Raw genomic sequence first — 16227 nt, 5'->3', positions numbered from 1 at the left:
ATTTTTTAGCCAGTACTTTTGTTAAATAAGCGATGCATGTTGTTTAGTAAAACTTCTGCTGCTTCTGCTTCAAGAGCAAGCTTAAATCTGACAAACAAAAAGCTATCAGTGTTTAGCATATATTTCGCTTTACAGTGTAAGAAGGAAAGAAGAAAAATTTGTGAAAATGCCCAGAATATACACAAGAAAATATATCACAACCAGCGAATCATAATGCACAATAACTAGTTGTACCAAAGTCAAAACAGGGGCTATCTAAGCCGATTCTGGTTAATGATGCCTTTAAAGGGGCCCTGAACCACTCTTTATCGAAGTGGGGAAATGCATTTTAAGGTAAATTAGGCTATTTCAGATATACTTTGCCCCAAAAGTAATTTAATGTGTTCAGCAGAAGTGGAGTTAACATGCCCTTCGCAGTGCTTCTGCTCCTTCAATGCCTTGCACTGCAAAGGCTACGGCGGAGTGAGGCGCACCCGCAATGCTCTACCTACTGAATGTTACCATGATGCACAGTTCAAATTTGATTTTGGATGTTAACGTAGATGCCACTACTTCGGATATTGGCGTGTACAACACGCAAAACGTAAGTGAAACGCGATTGTCCTCTGTGAGCTGCAATGTGCTTAGCCAGTGGACTCATCGTGGCGGCCGCGGTATCTATGCTACATAGCAGTCTGCAGCTACATGTGACTGTGGTGCATATGCGCAGCGCTTGCTTTGTGCATGATAGGGCTTGAGTGCACGCTCGTGTTCATATGCTCTTCTGGCTGTGATACGAGGCAGTCTGCATGTCAAAATCACGATTTCATTATGAGGCGCGCTGTAGTGGGGGACTCCGGATTGATTTTGATCATCAGGGGAATCTTTATTGTGCTTCCTATGCATGAGACAGGGGAATTTTCGCATTATGCCCCATCATAATGTGGAAACCGCGGCCTGGATTTAATCCTGTGACCTGTTGCTTAGCAGCACACCATAGCCACTAAGCCACTGCGGTGGGTATTCACCAGCTTGAGCGACAGATAGTAGCCACATTCAACTTGCTGATTTTGAAACACTATCAATTAGTCTGCCAAGGCATGTAACCAGTAGCGGCGATGAGTGAATGTCGTCTAGCCTTAAGTTTAGCAGGGTTCAATGCTAGTTGAGCATTAAAACTAGTCAAAATTACCGAGACCCAACTACAGCACCGATAAGCACGGTGGCCAAAGTTTAATTGCTACATGGGCGGCCACGGCCAGCATGAGCAGACAATAGTTGGCTTCTTCTGGAAGCACATAATTATTAATGAAATTCGAAAGCAGATTTTTGCTGACTTCAGCCTCATTATTAAACTTTGTCAATAAATATACACAGTAGCAGTAGGTGGAAGTGCACTGATCCAAACAACCTTCTTGATTGACATCAGCTGTTGGCCAATAGCAGCTGCATAAGGGAATCTGCTATACAGTGAAAGCTCGTTAATTCGTTCTTCAATAATTCGAATTTACGGATAATTCGAACAGTACGATTTGGTCCGGCCAAGCTCCACAGAAGTCTATGTATAAAAAAGTCCGTTAATTCGAACGCGAGAAGGTTCCCTCACGGATAATTCGAACTATGCTCACCTGGCACACGGCCAGAGAAAAGTGCCTACTGCCTACACACAAGGCGCGGGGTCAGCCAGAAGGCAGTGGCGGCTGCCGCCTCTCCGTTCTACGTAACCTCCAAGACTTCTTGCCCGTTGCGAATCTCTGAGGCTTTGCAAATCTTGTACAGCTGCTAATGTTGTGCGGAGATGGCACGGCAAGCGCCAAAACACAGCGAATCAAGTACGTGGCAGCTGCGCTTGCAATCAAGAACCAACGAATCAGGGCCTTCGCCACCTTCACATGTTCAGCGTCTTTGTCTCGGCAGTCTTCATCGGTTATGCACCTCTGTTTTCAGCTTAGGAGGTATCGGCCGTCGCAAATCATTGTGATAGTGTTAAGCCTCGGCTAACGTTCGTTTCGGTGGACATCGGTGGTGTGGCACAGTCGGACCCAGAGCTTCGACTTGAAGATGGCATGTGCCCGCGGCACATGCCATCACTTTCTGACACGCCAAATTTCTGACATGCCCTACTGCTTCCAAATCGCAGTGTACTGTTGCTCTCCTTCACTTTCGTTAGTTCGAACCTTCGTTAATTCGAACTGAAGCGGCTTCCCCTTGCGGTTCGAATTAACGAGCTTTTACTGTATTACAAAATAAAGCCGCCAGAAAAGAATGAGAAGCAGGCTTCAGTTGAAAAGAGCATTTGAGAGAAAGGACCCTATACTCTGCTCGCGAGCTCCATGCGCTGCACGTGACTGCAAAACTTGGCCGAGATGTTCACAGCAGCACATGCTATCCGCCAATCCCGAGGGGTTTGAAGTTCATTTGTAGTGCAAGAGAAAACAAGCATACATCTCCAGTAGTACATTAGGAGGTCCCAAAGTAGAACTGTCCGGGGGACCTCCTGTTCCTCAATGCATATATGATAATGGTATAACAAGCAGTTAGATGCATTCAAAAAATGATGATAGAGAGCACATGATGATAAAGAGCATATTGTTATATAAATACAAAATAAAAATATAAAACAGTAAAATAAAGAACTGTGCTAATAAAAAAAGTTATTTAATTATGATAAGCTAACAGAGGCATAAATACAGATTATCAGGATTGTTTATCAGGAATTTATAACAACACGAAAGCATTTGCTTAAAATGAATATAAACGATAAGGGTGAGGAAATTTACACATAGTAGAAATTGCAACAAAGATACAAGAAAACACGTGTCTGCAGGAAAAAAAAAAAAAAAAACAGAAAAAGGAAGAGAAAGATCACAGTGCAAGCAGCTCTCCTAAGAATTTTATTTTTAATTTTTCTTTAAAGGATTACAACGAAGAGGTAATCTTAATGTCTGCAGGAACTGCATTCTAAACAGTTATACCACCGAACCTGAGGGTAAACTTACCATAATTAAATGTGATTTTGGGTAAAACAAGGTTATTCTGTTCATAAAACCTAGTGATGTACGAATTAACAATGTGACACAAAGAAAGGACATCCGTAGGTATGTCAAGATGAACTAAGCAAAAGATGAGAAGTGATAACTTGTAATGAAAGAAGTACCGAAGGGATAGAATACTAATATCTAGGTAAATAGGCAAGGAATGGCAGTGCAGCGGTCTTAATACCACGAGTTTCAATGCTTGGTTTTGAAGGCGTTCTAAAGGCTTGAAGTGAGTAGGGTATGTGTTTCCCTATGTAGACAAACAGTATGTTAAATGGCTACTTATATATGCATGATATAACAAAGAAAAATATGTGACGCAAAATATGCCCGTGTTCTGATGAGAACATGAATACCAAACGACACTTTGTGCAGTAATGAACCGACATGACAGTGGTATTTTAGGCGTTTGTCAAGGATAACAGCAAGAACTCTCACTGTTTCAATGATGAGCAACGATCTAAACGATGAGCAAAACCAGAACAAGGTGAAAGCTGGAGCCAACGTTTCAACAAGTGAATTCTTCTTCAAGGCGACATATGCTTTCCTCGTCGTGGGTGTGTAAACAAGCGAAGGTGTGTTAGCGGCAAGAGTGTAAATCGATATATATATAGCGATATATTGTTTCTTACAGAAGGAACATTCAAGCATATAAATCACATCCGAACTTGTACAAGTGAAGCCAGATTTCACTTCGTGTGTGCAACTATTTGTGGTGCTTTTAATTTTAATGTCACTCTGAAGGTGTCTGCAGGTTTTGCACCTGGGGTGACAACATGCTTTTTTTACGGGGAGAATGATGTTGGCTGACTTTTGCGTGCACTAACATGTCTTTAATGTTCCTGTTGCTGTGATAGGCAACCCGTGATAATTCTCTGCGCGAACATGGACGGCTCCGATAAGTGTCCACTCCTCATCATTGGCAGGAGCAAAAAGCCACGGAGTTTTAAGGTGCATGGCAGGCTGTCCGTTGCATACATGGCCAACCAAAAATCGTGGATGATGTGCGCTATCTTCGCCACCTGGTTGGAAGCCTTCAACGTGAGCATGTGAAGAGCAGGCAGGTCCGTGTGCCTTTTTGTGGACAACTGCACTGCCCATTGTGTTGATGCCACTTTTACGAATGTCCAACTGGTATTTTTCCCAGCGAAGTGCACCTCGGTCCTTCAGCCTCTCGACCAAGGGGTCATTAGAAGCTTGAAGTGTGCATACCATAAATGGCTTATTCAGCAGATGCTGCTGAACATAGAGTACAAACGCACGACGGAGGTGGACCTTTTCATGGCCGTAGAGATGGTTGCTGCAGCATGGATGACAACAAAAGCGAGCGTGATCAAAAACTGCTCCCAACATGCGGGCTTTAATAACCAGCAGGCATCAGCTGCATCGTCAAGAGTCTGAGCAACCTGCAGAAGAAGGTGGAAGTGTATCTGCTGACTTGTGTGAATTTTCCACACTGAGCAAGGCATGCGATGCGCTTCAGTGTGTGGATAAAACCATGCCAAACGGCTTGTGTCTACACGACTTCCTGTCTGTCAACGATGACTTGGTCCTCCACAAGGAACTAAAGGATGACGCCATAGTCAGCAGTGTGCGCGGCTCTGACGACCGATGATGGCGACGAAACCACGACCAAGCAAGCGAGCCTGCGAGATGTGCTCGACGCACTCGACACCATGCAACATATTTTGAGTTGTGAGGATTGAGCATTAAAACTCCTCTGAGGCCGTGGATGGCAGACTTAGATACCGAATTTTTTTCAATAAAACGTGAGCCCTCTGTTATGTAGTACCTTTTTTTGTCTGCCTTCTCTCATTTTTGCAATAACGAAATTTTCGCGAGAATGAAAAATATTGCTGTCCCCGACGATTTCGTTATTGCGGGGTTCAAATGTATTACCAGTGGTCTGTGCCAGTCCTAACCTACCAGGCCACAATATGCAGGGTAACAGAAATATGAAAGGAAGCTAGGAACTGCACAACAAGTGATGAAAAAAGAAAATAATAGATGCAGGGTTCATACAGAACAACCAATGCAAAATCCAAGACTTTCCAGGTTGCTGAAGACCAATATTCAAAGAAGTTGAAACAAAGTTCAGTCATATGCATAAACTAAAAAAATATGGAGGCAACAACGGTACTGAAACCGCCGCCATTCGCAATGCGTCCATAATCACGCTCGTTAAAGCGTACAGGAAGCCTCGAGCTCGCTTCTTCCCTATGCCGCCACGGCTGCGGGGGCCACCAGGGACCTTCTTTATCAGCATCGCCGCCGCTGGGAGGACCGGCTCTGGGCCGTCCTGCAAGCCGAAGATGCCGCCAGAGCCCAAGGACTTCGAGCCGCCACCTGAGGCCATCACAACCAAAAAAACTGCCAGACCGTTCTTTTTAATAAAGTTTATTTTCTCTTTCTTTTTGGAGGACACTTAAGCTTCACCTTTAAAAGTGGAACGTGATAGCATTCAAAGATTCCAGACCACTTCTTATGCTTCCTGGCAACTGGAGCGAACGTAACCGAAATGTTTACCGGGAAACATTGGCTGCGAACACTATGCAACAAGGCGGGCTCTCTGGTAGAAACGCGGCCTCTTGCGTGGGCTGCTAAGTGGCAGAGGCGAGCGCCATCTGGAAGTACTGCAAGGAACCGAACGCGCTGCTCCGTGGCCCTCGAGAAGCTCACGCGCCGGCGCATGCAAATGGCGGACGCCATGGTCGGTCTGTGAATGGTAAGAGTGCTGGAAAAGGGGTTTCTTTGAGTTTTCGCGTAACAGAATTACGTTTTCTCGTATAGTCAAATTACAATCCGACGCTATCATGTCTGTAGGTTGTGTGTAAGTCGTACTTTACGATTTTTCTACGTATTTCAGCTTGAGAAATTAAATTAGTTCAGTAGCTTCCTTGCGCCACATGGAGGGCCTGGGTATGGGCAGTTCGAAAATCTTTTTGCTGAAACGACATCCGACGCCGGAATTTCTCGGACATGGGGCCCTTAATGCTATCGTGTTAATATAACGATATTCCTAGCTGCAATTCTTCACAACAAAGCAACCACTGAATTGCACACATGCTTCACGTTCATGTGGATTTTCAATGTCGACTTTCCCATTGTAACGATGTTGCTGACCCCAATTCACATAATGAAGGATTACTAGTGTCTGGGTTCCCCCAAAGGTACTCGTCACGTTAAGTCCTGACCTCACTAGAGCAAAAATGCATGCGGCAGCAGCAAAACATGCGCTGCGGAAGCTGTTGTGCGGCAGCTCTTTCGTGCCGTGGACGGAGAAACCCAATGAGAGCAACCCAGTGACGTGTGTGCAGGAAACTGGTGTCATGCAGACTTGTTCTTTCGCTCGATTTGCACTCTCGCCTGGTGTCAGCCAGACGACTTGTTTCGCACTATCGCTGCCTCGCGTCAGCTCTCATTCGCGCTTGTTTTTGTTGTCATGGTTTGCGACTGTTTTTACAATGATGAGTCTAAATGGAGATGTCCCAATGGAAAGGTTTTTGGGGACAGTGCGCCATATTTGATTCTGTACAAGACGGAGGCAACACCCAGTACCCCATTCTCGTATTTCGAACACGGCGACACCACCACAGAATGAAGCACACCAACATGTTTATGATCACAGCGGCAACAATGTCGTCGTGATCTTGCATGACTCGTGTTGAGAATCAAGGCCGAAGAACGTAAGCACAGCACTGATCTGTCATCAAAGAAAGGTAAAAGCATGCGACATCTCGCACCTACATGCAAAGTAAAAGAGAGGAGGCAAGATTTTCATGCCGTTACTTCACTGTCGCAGCAGCGTTTTACCACCACTGACTAGCAGCAAGCTGCGTGTGTTGTTTCTAGAGTACGGCTGGGGCTTTAAAGCCAAATGGCTAAAGCTTGTTTAACACTAAGCATTTCTAGAGTCCAGGCTTAAAAAAGAAAGAAGCCATGATGGCTGCAATGTAAACCAACTAGGAAAGAGCATATACCGTATCTACTCGCATAATGATCACACTTTTTTGTAAAATAAAATTGACGCAAATTCAGGGGTGTGATCATTACGTGGGTTAAACTTTCCGCAAAAAAGAAAAAAAAACAATTTTTTCATCCCGCGTTTGCTGCGGGATGACAACAGGTAAAAAAAAAAGGCGGCTGCCGCTGTATGTAGTGCGGGACACCAAAACCAAAATGGCGGCTGGCGAAGCAAGACGAATGCGCCGAACGCGACTTTTTTTTTTTTTTCTCGCGAGTACATTACATGCATCGGAACAGTTTCTTCCCTATCAATAATGAATAATATCGTTAATATCGGCAAGTTTGCGGCAATAACGTAGCCATGTCCACTTTGAGGGGACAGAAACTGATGGGCGTGCTTAGCTGCCAGTGACATAGAGACATGGCGGGCATGCTGCGGAAACTGCGGTATTTGTCTTCACTACTATCCTAATACGGCACGTTACCGCTAAGGGTGGGCGAATATCTTAGCCGTGTTACAAGCATTGGCGTATTAATAGGGTACACTTCTAATGTATCGGTGTAAACATGGGTGCTATTGTTGCCGCTCACGATTTTCTGCGTGCCCACGAGTGCAGACGAGAAGAATCGAAAGGCGCCTTTTTGTTGTTGTTGACCACAACCATTATAAAGCCTACACATAATAAAGGCAAGCTTGGTTGTAGCTTTTTTTTTGTCATGGAAGTGCGGAAAGTTATGAAAGGAATGAAATGGGGCATATGCTTAAGAATGTTAGGTGCGTGCAGACCGCTTGGTTTGTCTTCAAGAGTCGTTCGCGTAGCATTCAACAGTTGGTAAGCGTGATCATTATTAGCTAGACTTGGCACATGACACATCCCTGCGGCAAGTTCGGGGTGTGGTCATTACACGGGAAATTTAAAAAATCGAATTCTGACGACAAAATTCAGGGGTGCGATCATTTCACGAGTACGATCATTATGCGAGTAGTAAATACGGTATATAGGATCATTTGTTACTTTGAATGTTCAGAAGTCGCCTACAAACCCAGTTTTCCAAGAAATCAAGGCGGGCATTTATTTTCAAGGAGTTTTATGGCACTTGAATCTATTTTTTTTTAATTAAGAGTTTTAAAGGAGGTGTACAAACCCTGCAGATGTAACATTACGAGATCAAACAATGGCAGTATAGATTAGTTCAAGAGCAGACAAATATGTTAGTTGAGATTAATAGAAAGGAATGGAGTCGGGTAGATCCTATAATGCAGAAAATAGATAACCAGTAATTTATTATAGTAAAAGGATGGGTGCCAAGGAAAGGGAAACACAAACAAGTGTCAGTGGATTAGATGGAGTTGTCAGATTTCGACACAGTACAAGTTTGGTTGATACAATACAAGTTTCTGGAGGCCTAAAGGCCTGATGACATGACAATAAAATAGTGTTGCTAGATGTTCAGTTCAGAATTTAATTATTCAAGACACAAAGAAACATGAATAGCAGCAGCAAGAAAAGGAAGAGAATATGCTGATCTGAAAATATACATGTTTCAAAATTATTTATTTGAAATGTATTGATGTACTTTTAAATTATCTGGGTGAGGAGCCATAAATAGGTTTCTATGTGCATTCTTAATGAATGAACTGTAAGAGACTTAAACACCTTATACAGTAAGATCTCTTTACACCGTACCCACTTGAACAGTAGTTTCGTTTTAAAAGTAGTAAAGTCAAATCCCCGACTCAGCGGCCATAGAAACTAATGTGCTTTGTATCCACATGAATAGTACCAGCTTGTTGCATACGTGTCGATTGACATGTAGTGTTTCCACTTTTCGTCGCGCAAACACGGCGGTGCGTCGTCTCCATCGGGCAACCCGGCAGTACAACAAGGCTCAGAGATTAGAACAATGGCCTCCAAGCGCCTGGGCGTTTGCGCGTGAAGCCACATCAACATCAACATCATTTTGGCACCATGGCAAAGAGCATTGTGGCATCATGCAAGCAAAGACTCGCATCATGCCGAAGTTCGGATAAAAAAGACGTCAAGTGCTCAGCATAGCAGAAAAAGACATCATTCATGCTGTCAAACATGACACAAAGAAGTCGGCGCTGGCACGCATAAGGGATCTGCTGTTGACTACGGTGTGTGGCATTTGGAATGCGAAGTTGCTCGGCAGCGCTGCTGCGACCGCAAAGCGATGTTGGCTACGAGGTTCGGTTTTTCACCATAATTGCCTCTGTTGTTACCGAAGTGTGGACTAGCAACAGTGATGAGGACGACACAGAAAGCGTCAGCACAGGCGATTCAGGCCTGACAGTGGCAGAAGCTGTGCGTTACGTCAGCCTCATGAATGCAATCATCGCGACGAGAACAGCACCCCGCAAGGAAAAAGGCGCCCCGCGACTTCTGCAGCCCTACCGCCTGCGTGCACGAAGAATATGTAACGGCAACGAGGAATCTGCCATGCAAGTGTTTGCTGAGAAGAGGGGGCTGGCTGATAAGCTGGCTCTCAGTTTCAGTAAGTTTCAGGCCGCTGTCGTCACTGCTAGGCCGCGGCAGCATCAAACGAAAATAACCCTTTTGTCGCGCGAAGTGAATAAATACTCCACGTTTTTTACCCTTTCATCGCATTCTCTCCAAGTTCCATGTTCAGTTTTTGACAGGTAAGAGGGCGATCTTGTGCTATTTCGGTTAAACAGTACTACCGTTTAGTACGTACTTTTTCCGAGCTCCGGCCAACTGCGATTTAACGAGGTTTCACTGTATAATAAGGAAAGCAGTAGATATTTTCATCTTAATCTGTAAACTTTTTGTATACAGTATAACAGATGACCTTATTATGTGCCTCATACACAGAAAGCTGTTCTGAACTTGCAAGAGATGGGTTCGCACAAGGCTTACCGTACGAGCGACGGTCAGGAAAGGCATGATGCTCCTCCACTCTGCGACCCACAAAGGTGCTACGACAGGCTTCGTCGACTGTATGATACAGCGCAGAGAAGGCTCCAGGGCCAGATCACCAACAAACACGGGATTATTGACCCAAGATACAGCACAGCGTGACAGTCAAGGTGCTTATGGGCAAAGGCTCCCTACAAGACCGATCAAGCATGCGCATGCGCTGCGCTAGGGCTAACTGGGTAGCGGTCCACCAAACGCGAGAACAAGGAGTCGCAAGAGCAAAGGTCCCATGCAGGCAATTTGTTGTGGGCCTGTGAGCATCTGCCGCGGCGATGAAGTGCTCAGCGGAAGAGAGCTTGGATGGAGAAGGCACCGGCAGCTGCCACTCGGGAGGCCAATCAGGGCGCATCCCTGCGACGTATGCTTGCACGGTGACTTGATGCCGCGAGAGAGAAGCACGGTTTGAGCAGAAAATTAGTTCCGGCACACTAGCAGTGTCCGCCATGTTGCCATTGCGGCGGTGGTTCCAACCCAAAGATTGAGTTAAGCACAATGCGAAAGTTGGGGGATGAGGAGAAAAGCACTTCGACCCTCAGATACTGTATGCATTCATTGTCAATGTTCCACTTCATGAAGGAGTCTCAAACACTGCATGCCTATTCTAAAGAGGGACACACGCTAGACATGCAACAAAGATTCTTTACATTTGATCAGAGCTGGATTGAAAATTTGAATTGAACGTCTACAGTATGACTAGCCTTGAGTACCGATTTATGAACATGTGCATTCCAGGATAAATTGTTTGTGAGGATGCCTCCTAAATATTTGTATTCTGTAACAGCAGTTAGTTGAAGTCTGCTTGTTGTTCAAATAGAAATGAATGGGCACTAAAATGCAACATTAAAACCAATTTACTTTCGACTCACATGCTCATGTCTCATGCCATGAACAGCTATGATGGAGGTTTCTCTCAGCCCCTAGTTACATGCTGATGTGCAAACGAGATGTCTCAGCAGTTGGTCTTCAAGACAAATGCCAAGAAAAACAAAATTTGCATACACACACACACGCGCGCGCGCGCGCACACACACACACACACACACACACACACACACACACACACAGACACAAAACATTACAGGCTGACTATACCAATTTCTCAGTCACAAATGTGAACACTACTCAAAAGAATTCACAAACAGCATACCTGATGTACATGAACCCCAGTGCACGGATGTAAGGGGAATCGCAGTGGTTCAAGAGACCAACCAGCTGCTTGCGAGTTAACTTAAGTGTGAAGAGCTTGTAGAGGATGCAGAATGCAGTGGAGACAATCCCCCCTGCTCCAACCCCCCGTACCTGCGTAACAAACAAAATTTTCAGCAAGTCAACACTAATCTGTGGTTGTTGACCACTTTTAAACTTTGCACAGAAGCAAATTTCAATGTTACCAATAAAAACTTACATGTACTGATGATCTCTATAAGGCAAAAGAATAAACACAAATAAGCTGTGTCCTGTAGGACATCAGTCACATTTGTCCAGCAAAACATTTCTCTAGTGCTTGCTTGCAGAAAGTTCAATTGAACTGCAAGCAACTCAAATTAAATTCAACTTGGATTTCTTCCAAAATTAATGACTTGGTCCATATCTAGGTGACCGATTCGCTGATGAATTCACTAAATGACATAAAAATGAAATTCCCTTACCCTACAATTCACATCAAAAGGTGACTTATTACATGAGAAGGCCATACTGAAAGTAATGACCAACAATTTTTTGTAAGCAAGTCTGAAAGTGCACTAGAATGGGCATTTGATAGTACATGGTGCCATCTTTCCTGCAATCATGGATGGCCATTTGGCATTAAGAGGGTACAGAATCTAGGCACCAGTACCAACGTTACTAGAGTAGCTTCAGTTGTAAAACTCCCCACCCGCGCGCTTACAGCCGCTGTCGCCACTTCTGTGACAGCCGCCAGAGGGCAACGCTGTTCCATCGGGCTCCACTGCAGACGCCTCGTCACAGCCTTGAGCTCGTGCGGACGGGCAGTTTGCGAGTGTTTCACGCTCGCCGGCGTACTCCCTTGTCCGAATTAGTGATACCACGAGAAAGCGGTATCCACCCACAGCAATAAGATTTATCGCGCCAGTTCGTTAATACTGAAAGAAGGGTAAACTGCACGAAAGGAAGAAATGCATACAGCGAAGCGCAGAAGCTGCGTTTCTAAATGTTGTTTCTTCCTGTCGTCTTAACGTTTCGCGCAGTTTTGGCTCACGAGCCTGAATATCTGGCCAAAGTGCGTGATTGTAGGATGATCTTCATCCCCACCGAAGCTTCTCACCACGCCAAAGAAGCGCTACAAAAAGAAAGATGAGGTTGGTCTTTGTACACACAAGCCACACACACAAAAGTCGGATTTTTTATTCCGTGAAGATGCTTAATCAGCGAAGCTGAAACGTGCAGCCCCTGTGTTTATCACTGGGTTAATCCCGAGGGTTCATTAAAGTATTTCTCAGTTATGAGGTTACACACACAATCGGCTGCGAGAGAGAACGACTTCACTGACTGTATGTCCGCAGTTGTCGCTTGCGTTCGATGTCTCGAGTTTGCTCGGCGGCGTGGTTAGCAGCCTTCACCTGCGATTTGCTGCTTGTGATTCTTCGAAATTAAATTTCTTCAAAATTAAATATTTCCGTTATGTATGACCATGAGTGGCTCATACTCCCTTAAGCAATGGCTCGTACCCCCGTAAACGCGGCCTCCCCATTACGACCACGGTGATAACGACGACAGAAGTGAAGTGAAATTCTACGCTGGAAAGATGAACGGCCACACAGCCAGCTGTGGAAGACGACGACGAACGCGGGAACAGTGGCACGAGCGCGTGCCGTTGATTTCGCAGTGAGTTCCCGGTCGGCACGAGGAATCGCTCTGTTTCACGCCGAGCGAAGCGTCGCATTGCTGGTAGCACAGAAAAAGTGGTGCGCCGAACTGTCGACATCGTTCCGATAGCGGCCTATGCAGCCAGGTACACAGCACGTCAGCATCGTCTGTTGATATTCTTAAGAAACTCGGCGAAGGCTACAGTTTTATGGATGACATGCTTGCTGAAATTCGCCGCCAACAACGAACCACAGAATACACCAACGCTGCACCGCGTGCTTAGTCCGGCCCGCCCGCGTAGCCAGGTTATGAGGAAGTGAAGCCGGGCGCGACTGCAGCGCCACGAAGGCGCGGGCGGGTGGCGGTTCCGCGCAACGGCGCCGAGTTTTAAAACTGAAGCTAGTCTAGTAACGTTGACCAGTACACTAAACATGTCTCATGTCGTCAATGATAGAATTTCTGGTGACAGAGCAAATCTTAGTCACAGAAATTCCTAAGAGGCTTCAGATTGCATATCATGAAGTGGGAATGGGCTCAAACAGAGTGCCAAAAAGGATCACACATTTTGAAGTAGTCAGAAAAGCATTGAAGATCAGCCTCAGAGCGGTCACCCATGGAAAGCCACGACTGAAGCCAACAATGAGACCACTCATGCGGTTATCAAAAAAGACACACAAGACAGTAAGAATGTTAGTGAGAAAATAGGGCACAATGCAGTTCAGGAGATTATTGTAAGCTTAGATTACTGCAAAATAAATACTGTTCAATACATTAACATTGTAGAAGTGTCGTTGCTCATTGCACGCCCTCACACTTCTAGCTCGACAGTGGAGGGAACTGACAGAATAGGAGGGGAGGCGCTTGTGTATCCACTTGAAATACGATCAACTGTGAGGCCAACGATACGAGACGCCAGAGAATCAGTGCAGCAGTGTGTCACTGTCTATAGAAGGCTGGAACAGAGTTCTGTCAGAGGGATACTTTCTAGCTTCGTTGCGTGAAAAATGACTGCAGACAAATGGAAACTTTGAAGAAAATGAACTAAATAAAGTGATAACCTTTTGCGGTAAGTAATGCAGCATAATCATTTGTGAAAAGCTGTTGCCATTACTTTCAGTATGACCTGCATATATTCAACCTTCTCATCCATTTCAAGGAATCAATTACCCTTTTGCTACGATCTGCTTGTGTCAGTTGCGGTTAACGTGTCCTTCAGCACATGAAGTGCTCATACCAACAAATGCCACTATCATCTGTCAGTACTGGCTCCCAGGAACCTGGACAGGAAAGTGCTTGTTACTAATCAATCTCAATTTTTTTTTTATTTACCATGACTTCTGCCTGCAACAACATTACAGTAATGATGCTGATGTTTTCTTTTTAAGTGTCTAGCTGCGGTTTGAAGAGAGAAATGACATTGCCTGCTTAATATTTGAACTACACTAGCAGCCTGTGGTACAATGTGCTCTCAGTTTCATACATAAGTTATGGATGGGAAGTACCCTCGCTTAGGGCCCATCTGCAGGTGCACGGAAAGTTCGCTGCAGTGCTGTCAGCCACTGTAAGCAAACCTTTTTTTGTCCATCGTGGTGTACATGCCCATTTCCAAAATATTTAAGGCAGATACTATTGATTGATAATTCCTTACCAACCATGGCATAATTAAGGAATTGAGGCCCAAATTTGATGCAACAACAGCTGCTTCTAGTGCAAGGCAGGTTTACACGTGGTCAGTACATGCACCTGATGCACACTGATTTTCCCACACTACAGTAGGGAATTGGCAAGATTGTATAAAACTTATACTTAATACAGAAGCCTGCAGAGTGACTACACATCAGAAGACGCCACAATGTACAAAATTTCTGCCTCATGGATGGCCTACAACACCACAGTAAAGAAGTTCTTGCTGTACAGGGAAGCTATCTGAGGGTTTTGCAATGGGTTAATTGTCACCACTTTTATTCCTTGATGGTACAGACGTCTCCAGTATTGCATAGAGATGGCATGAGATGACATCTACATCATGATGCAGTCATTTCACATGCTTAAGGGTACATAATTTTTTTATTGACCTCTTGCTTAAAAAATTTATTGCCACCGATATAAAATCCACACGAATAATTCTGACAAACCTCCAACTCTCATTAGTAAGGTACACCAATCTGCCTAAATTATATACCCAGCATCATTTACCGCCACACCATTCATACTGACTGAAAGTGAATGCATCTCTCAAAGACCACACTACGTAGAAGACTTTCGCTGCTTTGAGCCAAAAATGGCACCTGCAGTTGGCCCAACTACTTCCTAGCTCATGGACAACATATGCTTATGAAAAATTAGGTACTTTTGAATATCAGATTATTTAGGACTGTATAACAACCCAATGGTGCATTGCCTACTGCTGGTTGTTGCTTTGCAACAAAGAAAATACAGAGGCAATGGCTGTTACCAAAGCATGCCTGCACCATGATGCCACTAAGTGTCTGTGCACAGTATGAAACAGAAAATTATATCCTTTGTTTTCAAAACATAAATAGTACACATTACTGCAATTAACCTATCACTATATCTGGCACTAGTTGGTACATAAACAGCACTACAACTCAGCACAGGCAGAACAAAGGCTACACACCTTAGACCTGCACTGTGTTTATGAACATCAAACGGCAATGCTGGCATAATAACTGTGCAAAACATCATATATAATAGGTCAAGCATACAGAAAAATATCTGCACACAATCAGAACGGCAAACCTATGTCACCGCTTCGGAGAGAAAGCATGCAGGCTATTAAATGGGCATCAATCTTACCCCTCCACACATGCCAGTCTGGCCCGACGTCTTTCGGCTTCCTTTTTCCCATGGCTCTAAGTGCTGCACCTAAGTACGAGTTTCAATGAACAAGATTAAGGGCAGCTTATGGTTAAAATTCTATGCGTAGGCAATACATCGTCTACTGCTATCTTTAAACTATGAAGCTCATAAAAGGCCACAGTTGTTCATGATCACGCATGAACAAATGTAGCCACACCGACTCTAAAAAACAATCATGCTGCAAAGATCACGGTTCCCATTACAGCGCGTAAAATATTTCGACGATTGTGAACAGATTGCAAATACAACATAACTTACGTTGTAATAAATTTCGTCCACAACTTCGTGGTATGTCTTTAACTTGTAGAGGTTTACTTTGAAGTACGGTGACGACAGTATGTTCGTGAGTATCAAGTTATTCAGGTTCATCGTTTTGTCGTTGCCCCATAACGGAAGGACATTGTTCTTTTTGTCCGCAGGACCACCGGGAGCCATGCTAGTGAGCTCAGCCTGCAAAACGTAAAAGGAACTAAAATTAACAGACAGCCTGTTACACAATTTTCGTCACCGAACAGTTTTTCACAACCAAACGTTTAGGGCTAGCAAAGAAAACTACATAGAACAATCGCATACATAAG

At 44.5% G+C, this 16227-nt stretch overlaps 1 protein-coding gene across 3 annotated transcripts in view; it reads right to left on the bottom strand.

Annotated features, from left to right (window-relative positions):
- LOC135905747 (pre-mRNA-splicing factor 38B) overlaps positions 1–16227 on the bottom strand; it is a 52166-nt gene that overhangs the window by 35711 nt on the left and 228 nt on the right. For 2 of the 3 annotated variants that reach the window (XM_065436764.2, XM_065436765.2), the window contains exons 2-5: positions 15908–16099; positions 15587–15655; positions 11349–11363; positions 11091–11242 (exon numbers count right to left, since the gene is read on the bottom strand). In XM_065436764.2, coding sequence (XP_065292836.1) covers positions 11091–11242; positions 11349–11363; positions 15587–15655; positions 15908–16084 — 413 coding nt within the window. In that variant the 5' untranslated portion in view covers positions 16085–16099. The remainder of the gene's footprint in view (positions 1–11090; positions 11243–11348; positions 11364–15586; positions 15656–15907; positions 16100–16227) is intronic. The other variant, XM_065436766.2, reaches the window with a different exon arrangement.

The sequence above is a fragment of the Dermacentor albipictus genome, chromosome 1, assembly GCF_038994185.2.
Source record: "Dermacentor albipictus isolate Rhodes 1998 colony chromosome 1, USDA_Dalb.pri_finalv2, whole genome shotgun sequence".
NCBI lineage: Eukaryota > Metazoa > Arthropoda > Arachnida > Ixodida > Ixodidae > Dermacentor > Dermacentor albipictus.
Note: the sequence above shows the minus strand (reverse complement) of the source record. Positions and strands in the feature narration are given on the sequence as shown.